General features: G+C 37.6%; 1 protein-coding gene across 3 annotated transcripts in view; it reads left to right on the top strand.

The window, feature by feature from the left end:
- MBNL2 (muscleblind like splicing regulator 2) overlaps positions 1-23,794 on the top strand; it is a 163,614-nt gene that overhangs the window by 126,043 nt on the left and 13,777 nt on the right. The window contains exons 6-9 of one of the 3 annotated variants that reach the window (XM_081082507.1): positions 605-658; positions 1,293-1,446; positions 10,215-10,250; positions 11,544-11,638. In XM_081082507.1, the coding sequence (XP_080938633.1) occupies positions 605-658; positions 1,293-1,446; positions 10,215-10,250; positions 11,544-11,638 (339 nt within the window). The remainder of the gene's footprint in view (positions 1-604; positions 659-1,292; positions 1,447-10,214; positions 10,251-11,543; positions 11,639-23,794) is intronic. The other 2 variants (XM_081082508.1, XM_081082509.1) reach the window with 2 other exon arrangements.

Here is a 23,794-nt window from a genome sequence, read left to right as displayed (position 1 = left end):
ACAGTTTTGCCTAAATAATCTTGTGTTTGAATATTTTTTTGCCTGAATTTTTTTGTCTCAGTTTGCCACTTCATTTTGTTAGGCTAGATCTTCATTAAAAATTATTTTTATGCAATTTAAGATATTATATTTTTTTACTTGGGTTCTATATATTTCGCACATTGATTATTTCATATTTGAAAACTAACTTATCAGAAGTTCTTCAATCCTATGACCCTTAAAAGTTTTGCTTTTTTTTTTCTGAAGCAATATAAAAAATGCTTATGGTGTGTATGCAAGCTGCTGTTTTGATTAACTTTCCTGAATTTCAAACATCTATATTTTACTCTCTTATATGCTTTTAACTAAGGTATAGTAGATGCATTTTTGCTTCAATACTAATTTAAGGTGTAATATTCATTTCTTTAGAGAACATTTTTGTTGTTGTGCATGCCTAGTGTTTTGTACGTTGTATATTGCATTCAGAATATTTTTTTCCTTCTCACCTATCCACAATGCAATGCCGTTCCCATGATGCACCTCTGCTTGCTGTTTACCTGTATGTTAATTCGCTTGAATCCCATTGGCCCACTGCCATCATGTGCTCGCTGCCTGTTATTAAAAGACTCAGTCGACTGCCAAAGCAATGAAGCGACCTCTCGAAGCATCTGTAGACCTGGTACTTTGACCTTTCACCTTTCGCTTTGCATGTAGCCTTTCAGAGAACCATCTGAGATTTGTATTACTTGTAAAATATTGGTTGCAAAAAAATCATTATTATTAATTAATGAAAAATTCAATAAGGTGTTTAGCCATCTCATTTTCATATGTAATATGTAAAATAAATTAATCCTAACAAATGTTAATACCTTTTCCAAAAGAGTAAAGCAAATTTAAATTACTTGGCTCAGAAGATGCTTGTTATAATTCTTATTAACATTTAAATTCAAGAAATGATCATTTAGTTAAAGTAAAAAATAGAATTAATGATAACACAAATGCTTCTTTCCTTCCTTAGAATAGTTTAACTCATTTAAAAAGCTGGAGCCATTTTTTGTTGTTGTTGCTTGATAGTTTTTCTTTTCCTTAGTTGAGATGCTACTGTTTTGGATTACAGAAATCATGCTTTCGCTCTCAATAACGAATTCTCACTCATTCGACATTGCCGCTGTTTAAATTAAGGTGCATGGCACAGGCATCTCCTTAGCTGTCATTTAAAAAAAAAAAAAAATGTTGCAATTGATGATCTCTGTGGACACTGAAGTTGTGTTTACTTTGAGTTATACATATCATGTCCGATTCTTCACTTATAGGCCTTCCCACCTGGTGCTCTTCATCCTTTACCAAAGAGACAAGCACTTGAAAAAAGCAATGGTGCCAGCACGGTCTTTAATCCCAGCGTCTTGCACTACCAGCAGGCTCTAACCAGTGCACAGTTGCAGCAACACACCGCGTTTATTCCGACAGGTATGTGCCCTGACCGTTCCAAGTCCTGTGTCTGTGTGCCCTTCTGGTCATGTGCTTTCTTCTCATTCCTCTAAGCTGTTTGGTGGCATCTAATTTGCTTTTAAAGGTACAATAAATACAGCCTGAAACTCATCATTGTCCTAGCTATCTATCTATATTTACCTTGCTTGGAATGATAGCTATGGACTGTTAGGATTCTAAAGCCAAATATTTTATACAGTCCAGTGACAGATTAAACCCATAAGAAGCAAATAGCCTAAGCCTTTTGGTTTCTTGTATTTACACGTGTTGTGTAAAATTGTTTATGTAAATAAGACCTTCTATGTGTGACAATTGAAATTTGTCATTAACCCTGAATGACTTTAAAAAAAGCGATTCCTATAAATACTAACCTTTTCTTTTCTATTCCTATTCAGAGCACTAAAAAATGAGGCTATTCAAATGAAAGCAATCCTCTACTCATATTTTTACATCCATTCTATCTCTTTCACCATTCTTCTCAACTTCCACCAAGTTTACCTGAATATAGAGAGCCAATGCCTGATAATGTTAGATACTAAGATGCATTAACTCTATCATTCCACTAAAAGATGAATCATTTTAGTCATAGAATCCTGAAGTTGAAAGATTACTAGTGACCTCCTCATCCCGTTTATTGTTTTACAGATGAGAAAACTGAGGTGGCCCCTCCCCCCCCCCCCCGCAAATGTGAAATGACTTGCCAAGATGGCACAACTAATGAAAAAAAAGACCTAAAACCTAGTTTTCCTATGATCAGTTCAAGTTACATGACAAGACATTCCCTGGGTCTCCATGTGTGGAGACCACAGAGTTCTCCTTTAAAGCTCGGCATAAACCATCAAGTATAAGGAACAAAAGTACAATGCATGTCAACCCTCCTCCATTTCTTACCCACCTCCCCGACCACAGACTTACATACACCATACACAAAAACAAGGAGCCGCCATAAATTGACTGTGGTGTTGACCTTTAGTCTGTGTTAGAATCAGAAGCAGGAATAATAGTCTCATAATATTTTCTAGAATGTCAAAAAACAAACAAAAAACACAAACCAGAGAGTGACTTAGGCCTTAGTGAGAAGACTGTCCATTGTGTTCTTAGTTTCAAAGTCAAAATTTTCATTCCATGATAGTAACTTAAAGGTAAATGTAAATGAGTAACAATCTTATCAAAAAGAGTTTGTTGATCCTAATCCATGTGGTTGGACTTTTCAGGTTTATTATCTATTTGCTTAAATCTCATAGTATATCAATAGTTAACATAGGAGGGATTTGAATAAATATTTCTATGTATTCTTTGTATAAAGTCTATACTTTGAAATGAATTACAACCTGTTATAACAATATATTTTAAAGTAAAAATATAAATTACAAGTAAAATGGTTCTTAGTATTTAGTTTTCTTATTTTAGTTCTGCTCTACTCTTAAAAAATGTTCATAGACCTGTAGAGTCAGTCTCTAAGTCAGTACTTACTAGGGCTTCACTTTTGTTTATTACAATCTTAATTAGTGCCACTTCAGTGCAGTTATAGCACAGCAGTATCTGTACATGCAATCCATTGGCTATGACATGTTTGTAAAATAATTGCTAAAAGGTAAACTTACCTCAGGGTCCTGTGTGATTTCTACAAATGTCTTATTTTATAGACCCCATCACTAGATATTTTAGGAGAAAAAAAATAAGGAAGAATATACTGAGGGGGGAAACATAAAAAGACAATTCTATTTCTGAAGACTGGATGATAATGCCACTACCATTTCCTGGGCATGCCTATATAAATCCTGGAGCTAAGCCATGCAAAAGACTGAAGCCCTCTAATTCATATTTAACACTTCAATCCAATAATGATCGATTTGCTAAAGCACTGAAAGAATGCTCATTTTAAAATGGTTCACCTGGAAACCATTTAAAGACTTCCAAAGCAAGAATGAATATCATCCCTTATTCAATGACTTGATTATTATTGATGAAATGAATTGCATTGAGGACCAATAGGCTGAACTGGCTGCTATGGTTGTGCACTTCTGCCCTCTGCTGGATTCTTTAAGAACTGTTTAAATGTGTCCAGCAACCCTCAATTGAGTGGGCTGTTGGAAGCCAAGTTCACTTAATTCTGTGAATTATACATGTTTCCAACTATAACACTATATTAATATCATAGTGAACAAACATGTGCATCTCATTTTCTGAAATGGCTTTTCAACTTCTAAGAAGTTTTCACATGTTTCTCTTAAACAATGAAAGATAAAATAATTTTATCACAAAGGAATTAGCATAATCTTCCCCCCCACTTAAATCCATAGCATAATTTCAGTGTTATTGTGCCTCTAGTTTTTATTTTAGGCTTTCTTCCTCACAAATCACATTTTCAGCCTAATTTTTAAATGATAATGATAATTTTCATTGTTAATCATTATTGTTTGAAATCTCTGCAAATTAAGTGATGGTGTTCGAAAGTATTTTTTTTGCGACTTAGTAGGTGGTGGGCCCATTATTTTTAAAATGACACATTTTGATTTTTCAATAAACACTTTAACAATTGTCATAAATATGAAACAAAAAGCATTTTATGTTCTCCCGGAGGTTGCCCTTTATTGACAGGTCATTCATAAGTGAAGTTTTTGTTATGCTACTAAAATTCTCCCATTGACACAATGTGAATTTGGATTTCAGAAATTCTGCCTTCAGTCTTTGGAGATATTAACATAAAATATTATGTAAAATATGGGATTCTTCTCCCAACCTTGCTAATATAATTATCACCCTGATTGATGCCCTTGCACATTTTCAGTGGGTGGGAGTTTTCCTTTTATTTATTTTTTGTTTTTTGCTTTTTTTCCCTTTTTTTGATAGAGATTATTTTAACCTAGTAGTTATACTTTTTCTTTGCTATGTTAGGAAAGTGGCAAAAACCACACACATTTACTAAAATAGTAGCATCATAGTTCTTGGCATTTCTCTGACAGGTTTATTCTGAGTTACTGTAAGTGTTCTTATAGACATTATCACATTATTCTTCAAGATAGTTCTGCCAGTGCCAGGCATAATTATTTGCATTTTGCAGATGGAAAAACTGAGGCTGTGTCTATGCTGCAAAGTGTCATATATAATTAGTGGAATTATCCAGATAATTCTGACTCACAGATTCTAGAGTTGAAATGTTTGTGCAACGGAAGCAAGCAGAAAACATTTGAGGCTTTGTTGATGAGAAATAGTGCCTTTGCGAAATTCTTCAGCCAATGAGAACAAAGATGACCCTCTGACCCCCTCCTTGACTTATTTCATTATATTGGAAATATGGAATAAGTAGAACATGGAACAGTGCTAGCACAAATGTTGCCTAGTGATCAGAAACCATAATGTTACATAAGGTTATCACATATCTTCATGAAAGATTAGTCAGTGTGTAGTGGAAACTGTATCTATATAAAACCACAGCAAAATTTATATATCCTATTCAAGTTGGTAAACAGTTATTGAACACATAATGTGCTCTGGGTTCCAGAACCAATATTGAGAATACAAATGAGTTCAGAACTAGAAAAAAACAAAACAAATATAAAACAAAGCATGGCCTTCATTAGGATATGAGCAAAGCTATTTGAGAGTGGAGGAGAAAAAGGCATGTGCTGTGACTGGTTGACAAAGGATGAAGAGAAAGAAAGACTTTCCATAGCAGAACTTTGCTTAGCACTTTATAAGGAAGATTTAACTAATGAGGGAAGAGCATCCCTCATAGGGGGGTACAGCATGGGTTGGGCAGAATGTACTGAGAAATAGCAAGTGGTCCACTGTAACTACAATGTAAAGTACGTAAGGGACTGTGAATGGGTGGGGAGATCAAAGTGGAATGAAAAGGCAGAGATGGGGCTAGGAAGCAAGATCAGGACCAGATGTGTTTCCGATATTCATATCACTTTTAGGCCACGTGGAGATCACGGTTCATCAAATTAATGTGGCTGAGCATTCCAGCCATAGCCTGAACTGGAACCAATGTGATGTGTCCAATCCTAGCCCAGTATGGTGGCAGGAGCTGCTGCTGACGGTTTGCAAACCAATGACATTCACATGCACGACACAGGAAAGCCCTCCAAGAAAGCCCCTCCTTATTGGAATGCAGAGGCATAACATGGAATTTTTTAGGGGTAACTTTGAATCCAGTCATGGTTGATTTAAAATGAAGTCATTCACAAACTGGGTACTTTAAATAAATTTTAGGAACAAATTGCTCCCATCACAATTTCACGAATGGCTGAGAACATTCATTCAACCAATTGTCTATCTACTGTGTAGATAGACCTAGACAGACATAAACAAACACTGTTCTCCCAGAGGACAAGATGGATATTCAATAAGTGAGAAGACAGATGGATATTCAAGAAATACCCATAGAAATATATAATGAAAAATTGCTATTAGTACTATGAATGAAAAAGTAAAGAGTTCAGTAAGATTTAAAATAGAAAGCTGATTTAAATGACATATGGAGGTAGGTAAAAGAACACTTGAACGATTTTCTAAAGAAGTGACATGTACCATTAAACCTGAAAGATGAAAAGAATGGGGTGAAGATTATTCTAGTCCGAAGGGACAGCTTGCGGGAATCTCAAAAGTAGGACAAAGACGTGCTGTGTTTAGTTCAAAGAAATGAAAGGCTGTTTCATCAATCGAAAATCAATAAACTTCAACCTGTTCCCTAAAAGAAAAAAGAAAGAAATGAAAGGCTAAACTGTCTGGGTCATGATTCTAGGGGGACTGGGGTACAGGACAAGCTGGGGAGGTAGTCAGGACAGGACCCTAGGTGGCCTTTGTCCTAAAAGCAGTGCGAAGGCAATGAGTCGTTTCCAGCAGAGAAGTGAACTGAGCTGTATTCGGAAAGGTTTACTCTGCCGGCAGAGTGGAGGATGGACTAAGCCAAAGACAAGGAGGGAAGCAGGAAGACCAGTTAGGCTATTATTGCATAGCTGAGCCTAGAGCCAGTGGTGATCAAAACTTGAGAAATGGCAGTAGAGATGGACAAACAGACAAGTACAAGGCACATTTTAGAAGCAAGGTAGCTTTGACTTATAGGTGAGTTGGACCAGGAGGTTTCACAAGGTGAAGTGGCATCAGGCATAGCTTTCATTTTAAGCTACAGTTACTACATAGATGGCGATGTCCATCTAGCATTTCCTGAGGCAGAGAAACATTCTGTGGGAAAGATCAATGTTTGGACATGAGAAATTCAAGACACTTGTCAGACATCCAAGTTGAAAGGCCTGGTGAGCAGGTAGATAAAAAGACCTGGAGCTTAAAGGAAAGAACTGGGAAGGATAGATAAATCTGGTAACTTGATCTCATAGATAGTATTTAGATCCTGGATTGAATAATATTATGAATTGAATGATATACCAGGGAAAAGTAGAGTAGATGAAAAAGAACTAGAACTGAATACATACACACACACACACACTGAGTGGCCAGATTATTATGACAACCTGACATTTGTAGGCAAGTTAGCTATAATTTCACACTGAAGTTGCTAGAGGGCCAGACCATTATAAATAGGGAAACAGGTTGTTTACCACGAAAGTAGAAGTCATTTTTTTCTGAAGAAATGGGTAAACAACACGATGTAACAGCCTTTGAACATGGAAGATATATATATATATATATATATATATATATATATATATATATATATATATATTGAGTGGCCAGATTATTATGACCACCTGATGTTTGTAGGCAAATTAGCCATACACTGCATCATATGGAATATGGAAGTCGAAGGCCTGTTCGAACACCTTTGCTGTCTGCAGTTACCAAGATAAAACGTCTCCAATTCGCACAGGAACACAAGGATTGGACAGTCGAGCATTGGAAAAAAGTCATGTGGTCCGATGAATCACGTCCAGTTGCATCATGCAGATGACAGAGTGAGAATTTGGCAGAAACAGCATGAAAGCATGCACCCCACATGCATGAGTACAACCCTTCAAGCTTGTGGGGGCAGTGTTATGTTTTGGGGCATGTTTTCCTGGCATGATTTGGGCCCTTTAATTCGTGTGGAACAACATCTGAATAGCACAACATACCTAAGTATCGTTGCTGATCAAGTTTATCCTATCATTTTGATGGCATATCCCAATGGAGATGGCTTCTTCCAACAAGACAGTGTGCCATGCCACGGTGCTCGTATTGTGCAGGAGTGGTTTCAAGAACATGAGGGAGACTTTACCTTGCTTAGGTGGCCCCCACCATCACCAGATCTCAATCCAATTGAGCATTTGTGGGACAAAGTGAAATGGGCCATCAGGCAGCTGGTTCCACAACCATCAAATCTCACAGAACTAGACAGTGCTATTCATCAGGCATGGTGTCAGATTCCTTGCATCACCTTTCAACAACTCGTGGAGTCAACGCCAAGAAGAATCGCCGCAGTATTAAAGGCAAAAGGTGGCCCAACGAAGTACTGATGGGGTGGTCATAATAATCTGGCCCCTCACGTTCAAATATATCCCACGTTCAAAGGCTGTTACATCGTGTTGTTTACCCATATCTTCAGAAAAAAATCACTTCTACTGTCGTGGTAAACAACCTGTTTCCCTATTTATAATGGTCTGGCCCTCTAGCAACTTCAGCGCGAAATTATAGCTAATTTGCCTACAAAAGTCAGATGGTTATAATAATCTGGCCACTCAGTGTGTGTGTGTGTGTGTGTGTGTGTGTGTGTGTGTTTGTGTGTGTAGAGGGGGACGGGTTAGAAAATGTAAGAAAAAAGTCGTTTTCTATGGACAGAGTAGCTAAGTGCTAAATGTTGCTGAGGTCAGAAAGTTAGGTGAAGATGAAAGAGCTCTTGCTGATTGCTGAAATACGGAAATCTTTGGCGTCATTAGCAGTTTGAATACAGAGGTCAAAATGAAAGCCAAATTGGAGAGGATGGAAGAATAACTGGGGACAAGGAAGTGAAAATTTGTGTAGGTAACTTTTGAAAAATTTGATTGTAAAGAAGATTAGAAAGATAAGGTTGGAGAAATATCAGAAATGTCAGGAACAGGATTTTGAGGTGTCGGGGTCTGTGTGTATGTTATTTTTATTTTTTTAAATATATTTTTATTGATTTCAGAGAGGAATGGAGAGGGGGAGAGATAAAAACATCAATGATGAGAGTCATTGATCATCTGCCTCCTGCATGCCCCACACTGGGGATCAAGCCTGCAACCCGGCATGTACCCTGCCCTGACCAGGAATCAAACTGTGACCTCCTGGTTCATAGAGAATTGAACCATGACCTCCTGGTTCACAGGTTGATGTTCAACTACTGAGCCATGCCAACTGAGTTATGTGTGTATTTATAATTGGCTATATTGGCATGTTTGCTTAAAGAATTCAGTACTAGTCCAGTTAAATAACCTCTTTTCCTGACCAGTTAATATTAGCCTGATCAAAATGCAGACCAGGCAAAAAGTCTGCCTCAGGTGTAAACAGTTCAGCAGAGAGAATAAAGACCTAAATATCTCAGCTTCTGCATCTAGTATCTCAGAAGGCAGTTCTAAACCTAAGTGGGTACACCTACATTCATTAAAAACTAATTCTTTGGCACCCATATGATACCCAATCTTTTTTTTTTCCCCAATCTTAAATTACCTAAATCCTTGTATTACTTTGATTTTCATCCTAAGGAACTGAACCAGAAGGACACAGTTATTTTAATACAGTTTGGGTTTTGGGTTTTTTTTTTCAGTCCTCCACAATATACACTAGTATTTGTGGTCATGTTTTTCTGATTGAAGAACATTAATAAGACCACCCACAGCCAAGGCAATTATTCCCAAGGAAGGGCTAAAATCCTCTTTCCCCACCTCCCACTTACCCACTTAGACATCAACTTGACATATCCTAGGAATTTTGCCAAAGGTCCCCATCAGGGAGCACCTAATAGCAAGCTATGACAAAGATTCCTAACCCTGGTTCTACTCCGCCCCAATTCTGCATTCTTTTGCCTCTACAGTGTTTAGATTTATTGCTAGGCACCACTCCTTTGTCATAATAAATGTGGTAGCAGAAAATAGATCCCATACACATCTAGGTGATTCTGCCATGGGAACCTCAGTCTTCCTACATTGTAGGGCTTTTAAGCAGTAATCTAAAATTCACCTGACCTACAAGCCTTTGATTTGGAGGATCCAGAGTCTTTAATTATTGACTGTTTTTATTATCATATTGTTATTGACACAAAACACTTTGCGACCAAACAAGCAAACTCTAATGCAACAAGGTCAGCATAACTCTGTGAGTACAAAACCTGAACTGGGTTCAGGAATAGAACTCTATTTCTAGCCTTACCTTTGACTCACACTATGCATGACCTTGGAGGAGTTACCATGCCTCAGATTTTCCATCTGTAAAATATCTACTTCTTACCTTGGAGGATTAATTTGATGATTTCTGTAAAGTACTTTGAGGTCTTTGAGGAAGGACACTGCAGCATTATCACATGTCATTCTTATTAGAATTATGTCAATGTATATGAATAGAAAGTGTGAGCAGTAGTCTAAGGAGTGAGCTTTGAGTAATATTGGCTTAAAATAAATCAGATATAGTTGTGTCAGTGCTGAAAATGTGAATGACGCTAAAAGACTGTGTTAACTAACCCTACTTATTTCTGGTTGTGCTTCAATCTCACTTTGAATGTTAACTCTAAACCGCTAACCTGTTTCTTTCCCTTTATTCACTTTTTCCACCTACCATTGCATGCCATGCAGGGTCAGTTTTGTGCATGACACCCGCTACCAGTATTGGTAGGTTTCAACCTTTTTTTATTTGTCTTTTATATTATGTATAATACTTCACTTGCTTGAAATTTACTTCAGAGATGGTAGAAATGCTTTAGGAAATGGTAGATCTGAAGGCTTATTTGGCTTTAGAGTTAATGTATAGGTTTGTTAAATGTACTTGTCTATTTAAGAAAATGACTGTTTTGATGTGACTAGAACAACCACTGTGCTAGGACAACCACTACAAAACATAAAACCACAAGTATGAGTCTGTTTTTAAATGATCTGTATTTTGTTTTTCTTTATAGTTTATATGGTTTAGCAAAAGAAAAAAAGCTTAATCAGAGAGGCAGGCTGATTTCATCAATGTTTTAAAGTTTCATGGTGGTGTGCCTTTATCTCCTCTTTGCTGTGTGTTAGAATTATCAGAGTTTCCCAGAAGTATTTATTTTTAAAAAATTATAAATGGATGTATTTTGAAAACAAATATCTGGCCTGCCTTGCTTATTATTCGTTTTAATTTTAAGTGTTGATTTATTTGCAATGAATATTTATACATTAGCATCCCCTTGGTATATTAACCTTAATAGTATATAGTTATCCCCATACATCCCAGCGCCTTGGTGCAAAAGCCTGTCTTTAGGACAATGAACCAGTTCCATTTAGAGTAAAGGAAAGTAAGCCTTGGCAAAACTTGTCTGGCTATTTCGCAGTAACTGTGTTAAAATTTACATCAAGGCCATGATGTTTGCTCTATAGTTTATTGACTCATATAAACCACTATCTCTGGTAATTTCAGTTCAAACAAGTAGCCCCAAATTGACCAAAAAACAATTTTTCTCAACTTAATCACAAATTCTGAAGAATATCATATCCCAAATTAGGCCTACATATTGTATCTTTGATATTTTGGAAGTATGATTAACAATGATTATCATATACTCTTACTTAATTGGACATTACATTTCACGTGTTTAGAAGCAACCTTTATTATAAACACTATAGACTCTGAATTGGGAATGATCTATTGTTAGAAGTAAAATGTTTGTAAATACATCAACCAAAGTAATCTGCTTTGGCCTTTCTGGGAATCACTGATTATGTTTTAAAACTTCCTTTAATTGTACTTGTAATAAGCTATTTTCCCTTTTTTATTTCTCTCCCATGCTTCCTTGCTTTGCATTGTGATTGCATGCCATCTGCTGGTTTAACCCATGATGGCTTGCTGCTCTGATATTCACCATGCCAAAATACCACTTCTATTACCATAATGCTACACCCTCCTGTTCATTGCTCCCATGGTTCCCCTCCTGAAAGTACCCATGATGCACAGCGCTACGTCAGCCACTGTCTCTGCAGCAACAACTCCTGCAACAAGTGTCCCCTTCGCAGCAACAGCCACAGCCAATCAGGTTTGCTCCTTTTAAAGCTTTCTTTCACAAATCCCAAACTCTAAATGAGTGCTGATATTTAAAAAAAAAATTCTCGGTGAGAATTTTTTTTTCATGTTTATCCATCAAATTTTATTTTTTTAATTAGTTTATAGCAAGCATTTATGGACAGGTTGCACTTATTTAGAGTTAACATTTACTGCAAATAATGATGTAGCTATGTTTTGTGTTGCACTGTTTGTTTTCGTACCTAATATTGTGTAATTAACCTGACAGGCTTAAATTCCTTTTAGTACAGCATTCTGTATCCAGTGGTTTGTGAATCGCCACAGAGAAATTACAAAAGCTCTCCCACAGGTGCTTCACAACTGGCTAATTTTGATTCAGTTCAATTCAGACCCTATCTGTCTGTTATAGAGGAAAACAATTCTCCTCTTAGAAAAGTCTCCCCTTTTTCTGTAGTTTCAAATTTGAGGTCTGAATGATTCTTGTTAACATTTCACCTTGGCCATAGGTGCTTCCAAACTCACTTGGTTCCCACTTTACAATCTGTTCAGATACCAGCATAAGAGCCAAACTATTGGAAGAAGAGGACTTAGAGGCACTGAGTTCACAAAGGCTGGATATAACTGTTTAGGGACGTTTAACTCTGTTGGTTTAATGCATGTGCCAAAAAGACATGGATGTAGTATTTTTCAATGAGGGCCAGTTGGCTACTTCCCACTCCCTAGTCACAGGTTGCCTGCAATCCTGACCACAGCAAACAAGTGCACATGAGGATGAGTCAGCATAAACTCTTACCTGGCCTAAAAAAACACTTTACTTTGCATGTCCGCCCTTCATAGAAGAGCATTTTGGTTTTGGTTTTAGTTTTGTTTTGTTTTTTGGTTTATTGTGGGGTGTTTTTTTTAGATAAAGTCAACATAGTGACAAAAAATGAAAAGAGATCTAGGAGTAGGCTGAGGGGGAGGTTCAAGCTAATGAGAAAAACTAGTGTCAGGGCATAAATGGCAGATTTCAAAATGCATTCTGCAGGTGGGAAGGGCTGATTCACACTCTTTCCGAGTTCAAGTGAATAAGCGATTCCAGTGCTATAGGTTTCATCACTAAAAAGATAGGTGTGAATGCACTTCAATGAAGGAATAAAAATAAAATCCCATGACAGCTCTTACTGTGCCCTACACATTGTGACAAAACAGGAAAGAATGAGAGAGAGAGGAGAGGCCATGTGGGCACTCAGAGGCTAATACAAACTATTGACAGTTCTTCATCTCTTTACTCACTGCCTCCAAAATGCCAACTGACCTCTAAAGAATTTTAAGTCAGCTTCAAAACAGATATAACAAAGAGAAATAAATAAGTTTCTTAGCTGGGAAGATTTTTTAAAGTGATAGGATGGGAGCCAGGAGAGGCAGTTTTCATTATTAGGTTCAGAGCATCTCTTTTCACTTGCTCATTCTTAATAGGAGAGCTGGATACCAGTTTCTTTTATGTGTAAGCCCTGCCTTCTTGAATCATGTTTTTGTGAGTTTTTATACAATTTTTGTTACAAAGTCCCCTCATATGAAAACAAGTTTGAAGTATAATAGAGTAGCATTGGTTATCATAGTAGTATGGAATTTTACCTATACTTTATGGCAAGTTAAGCACCTCTAATACAGAAAGATCTTTTTTAGGAATGCAAAGGAAGTCAAGATAAAGAAATAATTTTGAGTTTTAGGATAAATTACTTTATTATGATAAATACTTGATCGTATATCATAAATATTTTTTCAACCAATTAATTTCTTTGGCTCCTTTGAGTGATTATATACATATATGTAGGTTTATTTATGTGTGTAGGGAGATGGGGTAAAAAGTATGAAATATTCAGAAGCTAAAATATATCATTTCACAGCAGAGTGTAATTGGGAAAGAAACTAACAAATTTAATTTCAATTAAGTCAAAAGAAATATGATTCAAAGAGTGCCTGACAGTAGCTTCAAGAACCCCAGAGTCTGTGTTTTGTAGTGTTGAATGTAATAGTTGCTGGATTGCACTTCAGTGATGATGGGAAATCCTGTAGCAGCTCTTGATGAAGTTCTGCTTGCACATGGAAACCACAGGAAAGAAATAGTAGTAAACATAAACTTTCAGATATGATACTCTATTCATATTTTCAACAAGTTTCAAAGAACCAAGCAGCTACCAAAGAACTTGGAAATTCTGTTTAGTGCCCAAGAATTCAGAAGAATTCAGAGATTGTTAATGACTGTGAAGTGACAAGTTTATCCCCTTGATATTTCACTCTTTAAACTCTAAATGAATCATATCCATGTGAATTATATGTGATTTAAATGAAATGAATCTCAGTTCCCTCATTTGTGAAAGATTAGAACTAGATCTCCTTGAAACCCCTTCCAGCTCTAAGATTGAATAAACCTATGGTTCCTTAAGCCCAGTGTAGGAGAATATAAAGGTAGACACAACCAGAACAGAAAGTGGTACTGACTCAGAGTTCAGTGGATGATAAGCCTTCTGCCTTCTTTTCCTTCATTGAGAGATCTGTCTTTAACACAAAATGTGGAAGGGTTTTGACAGTTTTTCAATTCATTTGATCAATTTAGACGGTCAGTTCAAATAGTTCAAATCTCATAGGTATTTGCAATTAGACACAAGTTGTTTGCAGAAGAAAGAAGATAGACCAAAACATCCCATGGCAGATCCTCCAGTTCAGTGTATCTTTACATGTTACCCCTGGTGAGTCAAGATGAACAAGCAACAAATCTATAAACTCTATCCTCAGGGCTTCATCAAAGTGCCAGCGATGAAAGTTTTAATTGAACTTAGACTTGTAGTGTGAAATGATATGAAGACAAAATCCAAATACTTTTGGGAAATATAAAATAAATTTTTGGTTATTTACCTACGAGTAGATATGTAAACAAAAATACAGTAAACAAATTTACTAACAGCTATTTCCTATTAGTAAATTAAGGTCTTTGGGTCTTCATATACAAATTATAGCTAATAATAATAATAACATTTTTATTATTATTTACAAACTATTTATGTAAAAGATATTCTAAATGGTCTCTCTCATTTAATATATATGATATGTCATATCATATGTTTCATATTAAATGAGAGAGGATACTTATATATAGATACACTCCATTCTTACAGCAGTCTTATAAGTATGGTTATCATCATCCCCATTTTGTAGATGGTAAAACTGAAACAAAGTTTAACTACCTTAGGCAAAGATAAACACCTAATAAATGGTCTTGGAATTTAGTCCCAGGCAGTTTGTCTCCTGAGGGCTTGCCATTAACCACCATGCTCCACTGCTTTTCTCTCTATAATTTTAATACTGGAAATTATAAATAATTTCTATACAAATAAGATAAGTAAAAAATAAAATACAAAGTAAAAAAAATTAGTCATTTGTCTTAGTGAAACCAAGTTCATGGGCATATTTGTGAATCACTGTCCTAGACTTTACTCCTAGTTTCTGCCAATCATCTCACAAATAACTTGGTAGCAAGGGAAATCGGAACTGAAAATGAGAATACCATTTAAATCGGCCAATTTAAGCTACTAGCAGATGGTCCGATTGTACAACTCTATAGATGCCTATATTGAAACAAATTTAATCTCAGAGTGTACACTAAAAGAGGTAGAGATAAACAGCTTAGTAACTGGATTACCTAGTTTTTCATATTCTAAAAAATTTTATTTAATAAAATGAGAGTATAGATTTGAATTCTAGAACTTTAATTATTATAGTACCCTATGCTGTCATTGCTTTATTATTTTTATTTCAAAGCTACAATTTATTTCAAAAGAGGAATTTCCAAATAAATATGTGTTAAGTCTTAATTTCTTTATCTATACACAGAATTATTCCATTTACTGAATCACATCCTGGAATGCCCAATTAAAATACAATTTATATTCTGGGTCTTTCCCAGAACCCCGGCAACTAGATGTACTTTTCCTGAATGTACTAGATGTAATTCCTCTGAATTAATCAAGGACCTTGCCTGCATGATCCTTAAAGCATCATCACTAGATAGAAATAATGACCAGCACAAAGGTGGGAAAGTGTAAAGTTTAGCAGAGAAGAACTAACAATAGATTGGTCAGAGCTTCAGTTTGCAGGAGTGAATGCCTACCACGTAGGGTTGATTCAGAGTGTGCAGGATTAAATGTCAGGTTAAAGGGTTTGGCTCTTATCTGGCCCGTGAAGAGTTTTCAAACAGGATAGGACTCTAGGACGAATGGGTTTCTAGGGAGGAGAGTCTGCGCAGACCATTGAGAGGTTTTAAGAAGAGCCTGAACTGGAACTGGGGCAGCTGGAAGGCGACCTACTTTGTCTTGCCTTGGCCCATGACATAGGGAGAGCTACTTTTAGCCACAGAGAAACAGAAAAACTATTTCATACTATGGCAAAACCTGTCCAAACAAATGTCACACAACAGAAAAAGAAATGTGGGCTGACATGAAAGATTAACCACAGGAAGGACCTGAACTGAATGCCTTCAAAAACAGCAGCTGGGTGAACTCAGTGGTCAGATGCCTCCAGTGTGCTTACCCTAACATGTGGCTCCCATCCCCCTGCCTAAATGAGACTTCAGAGCCACAGAAGCTCAAAGACCTCCAGGCCTTTGCGCAAAAGGAGGAGTCCCTTCAGATTCGGTGCAAATATATATTGCCCATGTTAGAGCTATGTGGACAGTGGGAGCAACTATTCATCTGATTCATTCTGGGTCGTGAGTTCATGCTATGAAGAAAAATTCTTACACATTGCATATTAGGATTTTTTTTTTATGCATTACTCCATCACTACCTTTAAAGCTGGTGAGATCAAATTATATTTCTGGCAATATGTTAACCAACAATCACATCTTCAAAAAGTGACAATTCCTCTTTAAAATGATGACCTGAAGGTCACGTCTTCTGAACCTTCCCCTAAAGATTAAATCCATTTAACAGAAAGTTGGCCTTAGGAAGAGCTTAGTGAAAATTTGTTAATAATATATCATACACCCACAACCCTTTATTTCCTGGAATATTTGACAGTCAGAAAGTCCCATTTTCCAGACATGCCTGATATAAATTCACTATAATCCATTTCAACAATATCTTATCAGAAATGTGAAATAATTACATGCAACCAGATTCATATATTATGCTTTGTCTCACCTGTTACAAATAACTAGACAGGGAAGAGGAAAGCAAATCATGAGATTTTACTTATTTCTCACATATAAATGTGACTACAACTTCAAAGCTATTTGTGTATACAGATTCTTGGGTATGTAAGTTAGCCTATTCCAACCAAGAAATCTAGAAGGTAAGGTCATGTTTCACCCAAACTCTCATCTCAAAGAGTTGTATAAAACATCTATTATTCAAAGCCATCTGTCGGGACTATATTCAGACAAATGTAGGAGGCATTAAACACCCCCATATCCACCATTTGACCAATTTGGAGCCTGTCTCTTCACAAGAAAAATCGTGGTTCTGCAAAGCCCCCATGTGGGAGGAGTAGACTCCTGTCAGGTACCTCTCCTGAAATACTCAGTAACGTGGCTGGCCTCTGTGTGTGGATGATCAAACTGGTGACTCCTTTCTTGGTTTGCTGGTTCCTGGAAACAGATTATAGAAAGCGGCTGGGCCCCAAGTATGTTACACTCCAGAAAGGCCCAGACAGCAAGTGTCAGACCCAACCCTTAGGAATTGGCCTCTGCTGAGACAGCTATCTCAGCATCCCACTGCTACAGCTATTTAGCCACCTGTAATGTAACATTTTGCTGATATTCCAACTATAGAAAGGGTTCTGTTTCAGTAATGGATCTGGTTGCTTTAAATGAAGCAGAATTGCCACATGAAATATTTCGTGGAGAGAGGTAGAAGTGTGTGTGTATGTGTGTGTGTGTGTGTGTGTGTGTGTGTGTGTGTGTGTGTAGAAGGAGAGAGAGAGAGAGAGAGAGAGAGAGAGAGAGAGAGAGAGAGAGAGAGAGAGACCTGCTGTATCTCTTCAAGTAAAAAAAAAAAACTATAAAAATTACAGTATTTGCATTCAGTTATTAGTTCAAGCTTCTTGGCAATTTGAGTCTAAATTCCATGGTGCAGTGTGGCTAGGGCACTGGAATCCAGACTTGCTAATGTGCTCAAAATTTTTTAGAGGAGAGGTGGGAGGGGTACTCCGTCTTCGGTGAGCTGGGCTCTATGAGAGCCCTATAGAGGCAGGTTACTGTTTCTCTTCAAGAAAGCAGAAAATAAGAAGACAATAGACCTTTAATTTTCCTGCCTCAGAAGCAGCTGCTTTGCAGGTCTGCCGTGAGGTTAAACTAATAAATGTATTTGCAGATTCTCTAAGGAAAGGCTAAGTTATATAAGTGTTGTAATCTAGTACATTTTCATTTCCCATGAATAATTTACACCTCCTGGTGAGACACTTAGGCAGAATTCTTTTGTATATAGCACCTAGAGACATAATATCAGTTCCAATTCCGTGCAGCTGAAGAGAAAATGTCAAGGGTTCTTATGTGGAGCTGCACTGCCTGGTGGATTGTCTACTTAGTGTGCTTCAAATCCCATCCTCCTTTGCATTTTGATGGAATTTGGGGGAATCTTTTGAGATTGAAAAGTCGTATTCCCTATAGTATTTTGACTTTTGTTGATGGTAATGAAATCAGGCTCAGGTTTTCTAATTTGAGGTTTCCTCTTTTTTTTTTTTTTTTTTTTTTCAGTTGATCAGCAGCCTAGCCAGGATCTCTAGCCAAGTTCTGGTCAGGATCTCCAGTGAAGTTCTGGTTAGGATCTCCAGCCAGGTTCTGTGTCCATGTTCTCTTGCTAGGTTCTCCAGCCAGGTTCTGTAGCCATGTTCCCTCACTAGGTTCTCCAGCCAGGTTCTGTCCAGGTTCTCCAGCCAGGTTCAGTCACCAGGTTCTAGTCAGGATCTCTTGCCATGTTCTTGCCAGGTTCTGTAGCCAGGTTCTGTCTCTAGGTTCTGTGTCGAGGTTTCCTCTTTTGAGCAGAAGGAATATATAGCTCCTTGTATATGTGTGTGTTTATTTCCAGCTCTAGAGGAAAGAGAGACTCGCTGCCATGCAGGAAATCAGACCCACTGCCAAGAGGTGAAAGATGAAAGGGGTCCCATTTCAGAGTTGCTCGAACAGAGTGAAATTTTGGTTCATGCGCATTTTCCTCCCCAAGTTCTGCCACTACTGCCTGCCTTCTCGCACTTGCGCCTGTGTGTCTGGGGAAGTTGCCAGTCTTTCAGTGAATGGAGAGGAGATATCTTTAGTGCTTCCCCATAAGAACAGCAAGCTAACCTGGCTGTCGCTCCACTTAACCAGATATGACACCATTGTGTGTCAAAGACAAATTGGGTCCGCTCCCAGCCCCTTCTTGCATTCCCTCTAAGATCTGCGTCTGCTGATCAGAAGCTACCAGTGCGGGGAGGTGCCAAAGATACCTAGGAGTTTACTGCCTACGCAAAGAGTTGTGAAGCAATCAGACAATGTCACATAGTCATATACTCAAATACTACTGCATGGGAAGGAAGCTCCATGGTAGGGCTTTATCCCTACAGTGGGGAGATAGATCTTGTGGGAAGTGAGAGAATTAGACAGATAATGAACAGGTGAGGTTGCTCCTGAGTAGTGTGAAAGTTAAGGGGCGAGTGCGGGGGGTGGGGTAAGGGCAAAAGAGAACTGGCATTATAAATGTACCAGCATTATGCTTGACATGTGTTCACACTTAACCAGATCATTCTCCATCTGGTGCATGTGACAAAATCAAGGCTCAGTTTGGCCACAGCTCTAATCCGTAGTCGAGCCAGCATTTGACCTCAAGTCTATATGACCCTGAAGTCAATGCTCTCTCACCCTTAAACCACATTGTTCCCCATACCCTATGAGGTTCAGACAGTCATTTCAGAAGCAGTCTAGGACTTTGTCCCACAACAGAGGCAGATGGAGAAGCTAGTACTACATCAGATCTGGGCTAACGGATGTGTTCCAGGCCATGCTGCAGTGAGTGGGAGAGTAAAGGGGACAGTGCGTTTGGGCAGTGCTAGAAAATTCAGTGGAGTAGGTGAGGAGAAGTTAGGTTACTGAGGACCTGGAATGGCAGGATGAGAGCAGGACAAATGTTAAATGAAAGACTTGGAAATACTAGTCTCCTGGAAATAAGTGGGTAGATACAAGCTGGGATAGGGTAAGTGCAGGTTAACTGGTGAGGAAGCTCTTCATTGATGAATGTTGTTGAAATTGGGAGAGAACAGAGAAAACATGGGGATGATAAGTAATCAAGAGTCAGGACAATTCAGGAGGCATTCTGACCCTTTGCTCTCCCAGTGGCTTTTCTCCAGGTCTATCGCATGTGTTGACTTCACTGACTTCTCCTCCCGCTCTCTACAGACAGTGTCTCCGTGACTTAGATAAAAAGAATGGTTCTTGTTGACACATCTCCACTTTCATTTGCCCTATAAAGGACACATATGTTGACTGGTATTTTCTGACATTGGTTTATGAAAAACTATAGCTGTTCTAGCATTTAGAATCCATCACCCTTCAGCATTAGGTGTAACAAACTAGAGCTTTTGGTCTGTTTTGCTTTGGGTAATCAAATTATATTGTTCTTATCATCACTCCCCTTGCTCTGGAGTTTTCAAAGATCTCAGAGTTGATGTCGTTGAGCTTTCTGTAAACAAATTCAGACACTCTTCACTACTCACCACAATGCATTTCCAGAAGCAGCATCATTAAACTGGTCATTGTAAAGTGTCACCCATTTGCCCGCAGTACCAGTGACATCAGGCCTTGCAGGAGTGACCCAAGGTCTGTATCAACTACAACAAAGTAATGAAAGACAGTAAGTCGTAACAGCAAACTTACCACAATCGTGCGTTATTTCTACAATAACACATAAAAGGAGAATGATGACGCAGGTTACATTATAAATTGGAATAGGAGCTCACATCCGCAAGGCGGCCTACCCAAGTTACATAAACAGTAAGAGAATCAGAACTAGAACCCAGTTATCTGTATCTGCCTAGAGTAGTGCTCTTTCCCTTTCTGCGCCTTCCTGAGAAACTGCTTTAAATGATCATTTACGGAGCCCCAAAGTACCATACAGGGTGGGGCAAAAGTAGGTTTACAGTGGTGAGTACTCGAAACACAGTTTATTTTAGTATTGTTATTTATTAATTATTGTATTATTTTTCATACAAACAACTGTAAACCTACTTTGCCTCACTCTGTGTATGCATAAACAGCACAAAGATAACTCAAGAGCTCTCTTTATTTAAAAAATTTTATATTTTTTTATTGATTTCAGAGAGGAAGGGGGAGAGAGAGAGAGAAAGAAAGAAACATCAACGGTGAAAGAGAATCATCAATCGGCTGCCTCCTGCATTCCACACACTGAGGATTGAGCCTGCAACTCAGGCATGTGCCCTGACCAGGAATTGAACCATGATCTTCTGGTTCAATCACTAAACCATGCCGGCTGGGCTTTATTAAATTTTTTTAATATTGACATAATTGCAGGTGTCCCCCTTTTCCCCACCCTTTGCCCACCTTCTTCCACCAGTGCCACCCCCTCCCTTGGCCTTCACCAAACTATGCACGAAGTATGCATATATGTTCTTTAGCTAATCCCTTCAACAGCTCTTCTTTACTAAGCACTTACCAAATACAAGACATTGTCCTAAGCCTTTTACTAGTATATAAATTCTCTTATTAAAGCCCACAATGGCTCTGTAAGGGTCTACTCTTATCCCCAATATATAGATGAGGAAATTGCAATTTCACAAAGCTGAAACACTTGCCTAAGATCATCTATTAAAGTAGCAAAACCATATTTAGAACTTTCCCCAAGCTTTTAGCCTTCCATTTTACAATAAGAAGACAGAATTAGAATGGTTAAATGATTCACTCAAAATTACATGAGTTAAAAACTCATCTCCTAACAACATGCTTAGTCCCCTCCCACCGTCAAACCACAATCCAACACGAATATGCAGCTCCACTTTTTTTTTTTTTTTTGACAATCAATAGCTTTGCTTCCTCCATAGAATTTTGAAAGGTTTTTGAGAAATCAAAAAGATACCCAGGGATGTTAAACTTGATTCCTTCTTGTTCTTCAAATACTTTTTCCAGTAATAATGTCATAGCACTTCCATTAGTCATTCTTTCAATATTTGTCATTGTTACACTGAAATATTTGAAAGGGCCAGAGAACCACTTCAGTTATGAGGATTTACTAGTAGGAGAAAAGGAATTGCTTAAGTCAATTCTTATTGTTCATCTTCTTTTCTTTGCTCTTCTCTGACAACTGCAACATCAAGGGTGGCCTTGAATAAGAAAAGGAGTTAAAATAGGGAAATCTAAGGAGTGTATGGAGAATGAGAAGAAAATCCTTTTGTATTCCTTTGCCTTGGAAAAGAGTGTTTTTGAGTTGCTTTTTAAAACAAAAACAAAAACATCAACTTATAAGTTCCCTTGTTCGTTCTGCTGTGTAGGGGGTACCTGTATGAGAAGAGGGGAAGGCTTGAAAATTAAAGTATAGATGTTTATTAGACAACAAGACTAGGTGTGCAGAGTGTCCATAAATAGTGGTTTGCTCTAAGCACAGTGACCTAAGATTTATTAGTAATTGCTATACCTTGTCAAAATATCCATGTTCTGTGGCTTAGCCTAGGAAATTAAAATAGGTGAAATATTACTATATGATAACAGTAGCATTATGTGCTTACTCCCACCCACCAGGCGCCCATTAAATATGTTATCTAATCTTCACAACAACTCATGAGTTAGGGACACTGTTTAATTCCTATTAAAGGCACGAGGAATAATAAGAAAAAAAAAGGTTGAGTTATTTACTCATGGTAACATATCTATTAGGCCTAGAAGCTGGTTTGAACCAGGTCTAACTTTAAAGAATGGGGATCCTGCCTCTTATGAGATGTTAACTTTATGCTCCTTGACTGATCAGCAAACACTGCTGGCTTTTAATGTCTTTTAATAAAAGATTTTAGTTTGAAATGATTAATATGAGTGACAGTTGGGATTTTCATAAATAAATAGAGAAATTCAGCCTACATTAAGTTGTCAATGACAGGTCAGGATATACATATACAGAACAGGAAGTTAGTGTATTTGACATTTTTAAAAATCTTTGTCTCATTAAAAATCAAGTTTATTAGCGTGCCCATATAAGTCATGTAATACTTAAATGTAAAATCAGGCAATATTATTATTTGAATGCTTATTTAAATAGAGTTGAAACCAAATTTTATTTAGGTTTATAAATCTTAAAATAAATTGACTAAAGAAAGGAAACCAACATTCATCAAAAGCCACTCTTACACTTCAGAGGTTTCATATGCACTGTTTCATTTAATACTCAACAGGACTCTGTGAAGTGTCATATTCATTTTCCAGAGGAGAGCAAATCTTAACGAAATCACTTACTTAAGATTAAAGAAGTAGGAAGTGGCTGGACACTCTTAGAAGTAAGATTTGCCTGCCTCCAAATCCTATTCTCTTATGTGTCCACCATATTTGAATTTGAGTACAGATTATTAGGGCCAGTGTAGATTGGGATTAATCTCTTTGTATGATTCCCTTAAAAACTTCTAACTACTGAGTTTTAACTATTGCTTTTTAAAGTTTAATCAATTTAAGAAGAAAATTCTAGTCGAACTTTTTAAGATCCAAGTGAAGTCTCAGAAGTGGTTGGAGAATATTGTTGGTTGATGAGACCAACAAGGAAATTCTCATTTCAGTCCAGTAAGCGAGGGCTAGAGAAGCAGATGGACAAGGCGCCATCTCACCCCTCCCTGGGTGGCAAACTGGGAAGTAATTTCTGGCTGGAAAGAGTCTACCAAGAGGAGTCCCTCATCCAGGACTTCCATTTCTTAAACAACAATAATTTAAAAATAGAGGTATTATTTTTCACACTATTTCAACAGAGCCTTATTTATCAATCTCACGTTAACGAAACATCACTCGTTAAGAATGAATGTTTTGGGCAGCCTGGTGGAGGCAACTGTGAAAGGAGCCACTGGAAGGTTAATTTAGTTTAAGTAAAACCATAGAGCTAGATTAGAGAGCAAGCCCAGGGATTCAGGTGAGCACACAGGAAGAGCCAGGTAAACCATTTGGAAGCCACAAATG

The sequence above is a fragment of the Myotis nattereri genome (assembly GCF_964212035.1).
Source record: "Myotis nattereri genome assembly, chromosome: 2".
Classification (NCBI taxonomy): domain Eukaryota; kingdom Metazoa; phylum Chordata; class Mammalia; order Chiroptera; family Vespertilionidae; genus Myotis; species Myotis nattereri.
The sequence above is the reverse complement of the archived record's forward strand: the minus strand, read 5'-3'. Positions and strand labels throughout refer to the sequence as shown.